Genomic DNA, 7,794 nt, shown 5'->3' with positions numbered 1-7,794 from the left:
TTGGACTTCATGGTCCTTGTCTCAATGGGGCTTGCACTCCCTGGTACTCCCAACATGGTCATCCAGCGTGAAACACCTTCCTCACTCTAAACGTTGGACATAGCATGTTCTATTAATAGACCAACCCCCTGCGGCTCCGCGAGTCTCAATGCTATTACGAAGTAGCGACCAGACGTGTGCTCCGTAGCTCACGGTATTGTTTCCTTGATTCTATCCCAACTAACTCCATTCCTCGGCCCTTTCCCTTCTTTCTTACTTCCTGGACTCGTGTGCTGAGTAGTGCACTTTCTTAATTTCCCGGATTCCTGGATCATTGCATCCCGGAACTTTGAACGCACGCTGGAGACGGAAGAGACTCGTGCAGCCTTATTCCAGACCCGATCGGTCTGCAAGAAGGCATCGACCAAGAAATCCAGCAAAGATCGGACTCAGGTGAGAAGGGGGGAACTCTTTGACAATTTGACTTCTCCATTTTGGATAGTCTTTGAAGGGACTGAAAATCCAGATCCGGTCTCTCTTACTATTTGACGACTTCTCAATTTTGGATAGTCTTTGAAGGGGCTGAACATCCAGATCCAGTCTCTCTTACTATTTGACAACTTCTCCATTTTGAACAGTGTTTCAAAGGGCTGAAAATCCAGCTCCAGTCTCTCTTACTATTTGACGACTTCTCCATTTTGCATAGTCTTTGAAGGGACTGAAAATCCAGATCCAGTCTCTCTTACTCTTTGATAACTTCTCCATGTTGGATAGTCTTGGAAGGGGCTGAACATCCAGATCCAGTTGCTCTTACTATTTGATGACTTCTTGCCTATGAGAGCCTTCCCGAATCTGAAGCTGACTGAGGGTTACCTTGGACAAGAAGTGTTATCTCCTGGAATCTTCCTTAAGTGCCGTAGATTAGAAGCCTGTTCAGATTTGGTGAGCCTGTAGAGGCCTACCCTGCTCAGCACCCAGTTTTATTTTGTTTGGGCTACTGGCATGTCTTTGTATTGTCAGAGGTGATATTCTCTCACCTTCGATGTTGTATAAAGTCTTCACTACCCACATTGGACACTCTCCTGGAGGCGAGTGATGACTTGTTGTCTGGACACTCTTCTTCACTACAAACAACTAATGTTGTTCAGTTCTTAGAAACCCCCGGAATCTGTGCGTCACAGACACAGTCTTCTCTGTGGAGCTTCAACAAACATTGTTTGGACTGAGAACTGTTTGTGGCCTGAGGAAAAGTCTACAGCCTTGTTGGCGGTTTGTGAATTTTCTTTGCTTGGACTGAGGTGTTGCTGATCCATCAAAAAGTTCTGCAAAGGTCCTTGTTCGAGAGAAACTCTTCACAGCTACTTGCTTCCCCAGATTGCAGTAGTATAATACTCTAGTATTTTATATGTCAAACCTATTATTTTTAAGGCTCCATAAGGTGTACTATGCTATATCTTTTTATTATTCATAGTTTTTCTAAAGTGTGATATAATGGTGTATTATATGATTACTGTGTGATACTTTCTTGTGAATAGATTTTCATATACCTGTTAAAAACCCTATTTATGTATTGACTTTGCGTGCATGTGCTATGCTGTAGTCTGACCCAAAATATGTGTCTACTGCTGAGTACAGCCTGAGCGTTCAGCCTCGCTACCAAATGGTGTTCTGTTCTGGAGAAGAGGAGGAGTATTGTGGAAGGGTGATTTGCTCGGCGGTGGTGTGTGTGTAACTCGGTCCTTCTGTGCATTGTGAGAGGAGAAGGGATTGGTGTGGGAGCGGGAGTCTCGTGTGCGATCCCCTGTGCTCGTCTACAGTCTGAAAGTTACATAACATGGAGGGCGCTGAGGGTGTCACCTGCACGGCTGGGGGTAGTCCGTGCAGTGCCACTAGGGAGGTTCCGTCCTTTCATAGGAGAGTGGGCTGGGGACGGCACTCTGCGCTGCCTCCTGCATGCATCCACTGCCTCCCATCCACCCTGGCCAAGCAGGCGAACCGGAATTGAATTAATGGGGTCATTAATTGGGACCTGTGGTTTAGGTGGGGGCTGAGGCTTGTTTTTTTTTTTAGGAATGATTGTACATGGCCATTGCCGCCTCGCAGATGGAACGTGAGAGTAAATGCAGTTCGTTGTGTTACAGCAGAGGGGGGCATGCAAACAAATGACCCCCTATGGCTGTGTGTATATAATACTTATAATCCAATAATGAAAATAACGCGAGCGGGTGTGTGGCCGAAGCACCTCAAAAGCCCAGCTGCGTCTAGGCTTCATTATAAGGTTTTCCATTGGCCACAGGAATGTTGCTCATTTTATCAATCTCGAGGTGTTTAAAGGCTGAGTCGGCCTTGCTGGAATAGGCACGTGTAAGCCTAGTCCGCGAATCTAACGTCTGCTCATACATATGAATGTTTATAACGTGCGCAGGCAGAGAAGGCGAAATCCCCTCAGGCGCTGGTGGAGGAAGAGGTGCCAGGCCTGGAGCGTGGCCTGCCCCTGGGTGCAATGGGCGCAGCCCCCGCTGGAGCCCCCGCTGCATTGCTGCAGAGCGGTCTGCGCCAGCCATTGTGCTCCAGCCCCGCTCTCAGCATCCCCTGAGACGCGGGATGCTGCAGCAGCATCGCGAGGCGAGCATTCCGGCCCAGGAGGCTCGGACTGCAGCCCTCGCCTCCCCATCCTCGCGCTCTGAAGCGCACTCCGTCTTCCCTTGGTGGCCTGTTCTGACAGCGGCTTTCTCCTCTGCATCCTCCCGTGCTATCCTGCCTGGGATGCTCTCCCAGCGGGTCTCTCTGCCGCATGTCCCCGGGGTACCCTAGTGATTTCCTGACAGCGGTTCTCTTCTCTGCATCAACCCCCTGCTAGTGATGTCTGACAGCGGTTCTCTCTCTCTCCTCTGTGTCCCCCGTGGTCTCTCTCTCTCCTCTGTGTCCCCCGTGGTACCCTGCCCAGTGATGCTCTGAAAGCCCTGCTCTCCTCTGCAACCCCACCTCCCTCCTCGTGGATCACTGCTCAGTGATGCTAATCCAAGTCTGAAGTGGTTCTCTCCTCTGCATCCTCCGTGGTACCCTGCCAGTGATGTTCTGGCAGCGGTTCCGTGGTAACCTGCCCAGCGATCTCGCGATAGCTGGGCTCCCGCGTGGCATCCTCCCGTGGTACCCTGCCCAGTGATGCCCTGACAGCAGCGGCCGGGTCTCTATCCTCCCGGCGATGGTCTGGCAGCGGTCCTCTCCTCCGCGGTCCCCACGCCTCCGTGTCAAGCTTCCCTGCGTGCTTTTCTCGGCGTTGTTCTTTCTGCAAAACCGCGGCTAAAACAAGATTGCGATGAACCGCAAGAAGGCTTGCCCGCCTTCGGACACGAGCGCCCTGCTGGACCTGTCGGCAGCGCCGCGGCTCCTCCTGGGGGAGTCCCCGGGCACGGTGCCCAACGGGGACCCCTACTCCGAGCGCAACGTGAGTCTCTCATTTACTCTGTACCTTCGTAATGGCATCCTTTGCTTATACTACACAGCTTTCTGGAAGATAGGTGTGGGATGGGAACGTTATGAATGCACCCCGACTTTAACAGTTTTAATACATTTCGAACTAAAATGTGCAAAGAGAAGGACTATTTGGATACCAGAAAATAGCGCCATGAAACTAAGCGGCGGGGTTGAGGCACATTGGTAGACACGAATCCACGGGGCACGATGCTCTACTGGCAGAAAGACAGGCATGTCGCGATGGAGATACATTGGTAGAGCCGAGTGTTCAGTCCACACTGATAGAATAATAGGGGGTGGATCGGGTTAGGGTTGAGGGGGAATTGGTAAGAGATGTGTGTTGAACCCAGTGCTTGAATGTGAGGCGGACAGGACTGACGTACATTGCCAGAGCTGTTTGTGTATGTTACAGGAATGGCATAGCAGGAGGTGCTACATAGTGCCATGTAATCCTACCGCTGTGTTTGGGCCCCAGTGTGACAATACCAGGGGGTGCTGAATGGCAAGACTGGGGTGCATTGATGTATCTGCTTGGGGGGGTCTCAATGGTGAAATAGCAACGGGAGTTTCAGGCCGGGGCTGAGTTGTATTGATAGAGCAGCACACAGAAAGCACACCGACACCCAAACACCTTAGTACTGGAATAGCAGGAGTTGTTGCAGGTCAGGATTGAGGTGCACTGGTAGAGCTGCGTGTATGGACACTACTGCAGCAGTCACAGGAGCGGTTGCAGGTCACGAGCGATGAACACTGGCAGAGCGGCGTGTATGAACCCTAGTACAGCAGTCACAGTAGTGGTTGCAGGCCAGGATTCAGCAGCATTGGTAGAGGTGTGTGTATGGACCCTAGTACAGCTCTGGCAGAGCTGCATGTATGGACCCTAGTACAGCAGTCACAGGAGTGGGTGCAGGTCACGAGTGAGGAGCACTGGTAGAGCTGCGTGTATGGACCCTAGTACAGCAGTCACAGTTTCAGGTCAGGATTGAGGTGCACTTGTAGAGCTGCATGTATGGACCCTAGTACAGCAGTCACAGGAGTGGTTGCAGGACAGGATTCAGCAGCATTAGTAGAGGTGTGTGTATGGCCCCTAGTATAGCAATCACATGAGTGGTTGCAGGCCAGGATTCAGCAGCATTGATAGAGGTGCACTGGTAGAGCTGGGTGTATGAACCCTACTACCGCAGTCACAGGAGTGGTTGCAGGACAGGATTCAGCAGCATTAGTAGATGTGTGTGTATGGCCCCTAGTATAGCAATCACAGGAGTGGTTGCATGCCAGGATTCAGCATCATTGGTAGAGGTGTGTGCATGGACCCTAGACCAGCAGTCACAGGAGTGGTTGCAGGTCAGGAGTGAGGTGCACTGGCAGAGCTGCGTGTATGGAACCTAGTACCGCAGTTACAGGAGTGGTTGCAGGCCAGGATTCAGCAGCATTGGTAGAGGTGTGTGTATGACCCTAGTACAGCAGTCACAGTTTCAGGTCAGGATTGAGGTGCACTTGTAGAGCTGTGTGTATGGACTCTAGTACCGCAGTCACTGGAGTGGTTGCAGGCCAGGATTCAGCAGCATTGGTAGAGGTGTGTGCATGATATGATATGGCCTTCATAACGCGCCTATACACAAGTGTATCAAAGCGTGATGAGGCAAGGGAGGGGAACAAAGGGAGGACAGACAACGATCTTACTAGGCCAGGTGTCATTCAGATCGCGCAAGTGCGTGGGAAGGGGACGGGGACAGTGTAGTACATGGGAATAAATAAACAATAAGTAAGTGATGGCCAGCATGTGGCAAGTGCGTGGGTAAGTGCAGACATCACTTACAAGAGATCTGTCAATCTCTTCCTTCTCTCTGATCCCCCCGTCCCCATGTGCCTCCTCTCGTTTTCGCTCCTTTCAGCTCCTTGCCCCCTCCACTGGAACTCCCTTCCTCTCTCTATCTGTTCCATCCCCACCTATTCCTCCTTTCGTGTCTCCTTGAAATCTCTTCTTCTCCACTCCCCTCCCTGACACTCCTATCCCCTCCTTCCACCTTCCGCTCTCCTCCCTTTTACCTTCCTCTTCTTTACCTCTCTCTCCCTTCTCTGTTCCTCTTAAATCCCCTCTCCTCCTCTCTCATCCTCAGCCTTTTCCTCTTCCTGTTTCGCACTTCCTTCCCCTTCTCCACCCCCTCCTCCCTCGTTTATCTTCACTGGAAAATTGTTCTACTTACTGTATTACTGGTTTGATTCATATTTTGTAATTGCTTCTACTGTTTTTTATTGTATCCTTGTTGTTATAATGTAAATCGCGTTGGCCTAAAGCGCTATATAAGCACAATAAACATAACATAATATAACATCAAGAGCTGGTAGGGGGACTGTAGAGATACATAAACAGTCCCCAAGTGCGGGGGTTGCCAGGCGGGCAGAGCAGGTGTGTGGCGCTGGAGGGGGAGGGACTTGGGCCCAAGATCAGATGGTGTCCAGGTAGCCAGTGCAGTTCCGGTTACAGCCAGGAGGTCAGCAGAGGAGAGGAGGTGTCACGACCCTCGCCCAAAACCCTCTCTGGCAAACCCATTGGCAAGGTGGAGTCAGGACTCGGGCCTCTAGAGCCAGGCATCCTCTTCAAAAGCCCTCATGGGACCAGTCCTGGCGCCTATGGCGCCAGGTTCATACACCATGAAAAACAATGTGCTTGGGAACTACTTTATTGTTCTGTCAGCCAACATGGAGGCATCCACATAGCTTGGTTCCTAAGAACCAAGCTATGCGGTCTAGTGTTTTGGATGTGGTAGCCTAGGGACTACTTTACCTGGACTATTTTGTTGGGGCTATTTAAACCACACCCGAGCAAGACAACACGCTTCGCGTTACTTTGCAGCTTGCAGCGTGAAGCTCACAGTGTCCAGCTATTCCCTCGAACCTCGGAGAAGCAGAACCTGCAAGGAGACAAAAGGAACATCATTAGCAGCAGCATCTTACCTGCAGTCTTCATCTTTAACCACTCGCAGCTACTGAGAACAGCTTCTTCGAATTTGCACGCCTCCCAGACTGTACGACCTGAAAGAGGAAGATAGAGGCAACATTAAAGAAAGCAGTAGAGACATTTGTTATGAACTGCTCAAAAGGTTTACCTGGCTGGTCGCCTCACGGCTGGCACCACTCTGGACATTCCATCCGCGCTGAAGAACACCGCGACCTACAAGAAAAGAAAACACAGGTTAGCAAAGGCAAGACTCCGCAGCGCTGCGCATAGCGCTTACCGCATCATAGCGCTCTTAACGCGCCATCATGTACCAGCGGGGCTCAACCAAGCCAGTTCGCCGCGCTGAAGATCCGAATACCTAACAGAGAAAAAAAGAGACATTTTAAACAAAGAAAGGCATGCAGGATAGCAACAAAACAAAAGAACAGCAATAAGACCTACCTGAACAATATCAAACGGGCCGGCGTCAGTGAAGTAACTGGACCGCACACGCCCATGAAAAACAACGCGCCCTGCAAAGAAGGCAGGACGGAGAGCATGCCTAATTCTACCAGAAGGTGAGGAAAGGGCCCCAGAGGGGCTGAAATTATACGGGGGTGGAGGGAGGATACTTACCCCGGTCGGTCAGTCTTGAACACAGTCATCCTGTATTTTCAGGCAGAACCTTCCCCTCAGACCACATCTGGGCAAAGCTGAGAAGCACACCAGCGAGTAACCCGGCTGGGTGGCATCCCTATGGATACCAGGTGAGCGTAACAGAACGCAAAGCCTACCATCACAAATCCACCTGGGCGCCATGGAGACATCAGAAATGGACCAATTGGCCCAATTACTAGGAGAGCTTCGTGCTGAGGTTCTTTCTGCCCGACAAGAGACTAATGCCCTCCGGAGAGACCTAATAGTGACCAAAGAACGCTCTGAAGAGATTAGCAGGCAATACTTGCAATCACAGGCAGGACAGACGCCTCTACCTGGAAGCAATCCAACGATGCAAAACCCCGCCATATCATCCACTCCGGTACAGATCACGTTACCTAGAACAGTCCCCTTGGCACCACCAGAAAGGTTCTCAGGTGACCCACGGAAGTATGCAACATTCATCAATCAGTGTCACCTTCATTTTCTCTGTAGGCCTGGAGCATTTCCAAACGACCAAGCTCGGGTAGCTTTTGTCTTATCATACCTGAGTGGTAGCGCAGCAGATGGGTCCGTGCCGTTGGTAACCCATGACGATCCTCTATTACATGACTTTGGGGGGTTCCAGAGAGAAATGGAAAAACTTTTTGCTCGCCATACCCAGGAACAAGCAGTAGACAATGAACTCTTGTCCCTCCGACAGGGGAATCAGGACTTGTTAAGTACATTGCTACCTTCAA

At 50.9% G+C, this 7,794-nt stretch overlaps 1 protein-coding gene across 3 annotated transcripts in view; it reads left to right on the top strand.

Annotated features, from left to right (window-relative positions):
- The first annotated feature begins 2,402 nt into the window (after positions 1-2,402).
- Positions 2,403-7,794, top strand: part of LOC138472772 (anoctamin-7-like) — a 439,062-nt gene continuing 433,670 nt past the window's right edge. For 2 of the 3 annotated variants that reach the window (XM_069611107.1, XM_069611106.1), the window contains exon 1: positions 2,403-3,427. In XM_069611107.1, coding sequence (XP_069467208.1) covers positions 3,299-3,427 — 129 coding nt within the window. In that variant the 5' untranslated portion in view covers positions 2,403-3,298. The remainder of the gene's footprint in view (positions 3,428-7,794) is intronic. The other variant, XM_069611105.1, reaches the window with a different exon arrangement.

Source organism: Ambystoma mexicanum, chromosome 8, assembly GCF_040938575.1.
Source record: "Ambystoma mexicanum isolate Mex_15411 chromosome 8, UKY_AmexF1_1, whole genome shotgun sequence".
Classification (NCBI taxonomy): domain Eukaryota; kingdom Metazoa; phylum Chordata; class Amphibia; order Caudata; family Ambystomatidae; genus Ambystoma; species Ambystoma mexicanum.
The sequence above is the reverse complement of the archived record's forward strand: the minus strand, read 5'-3'. Positions and strand labels throughout refer to the sequence as shown.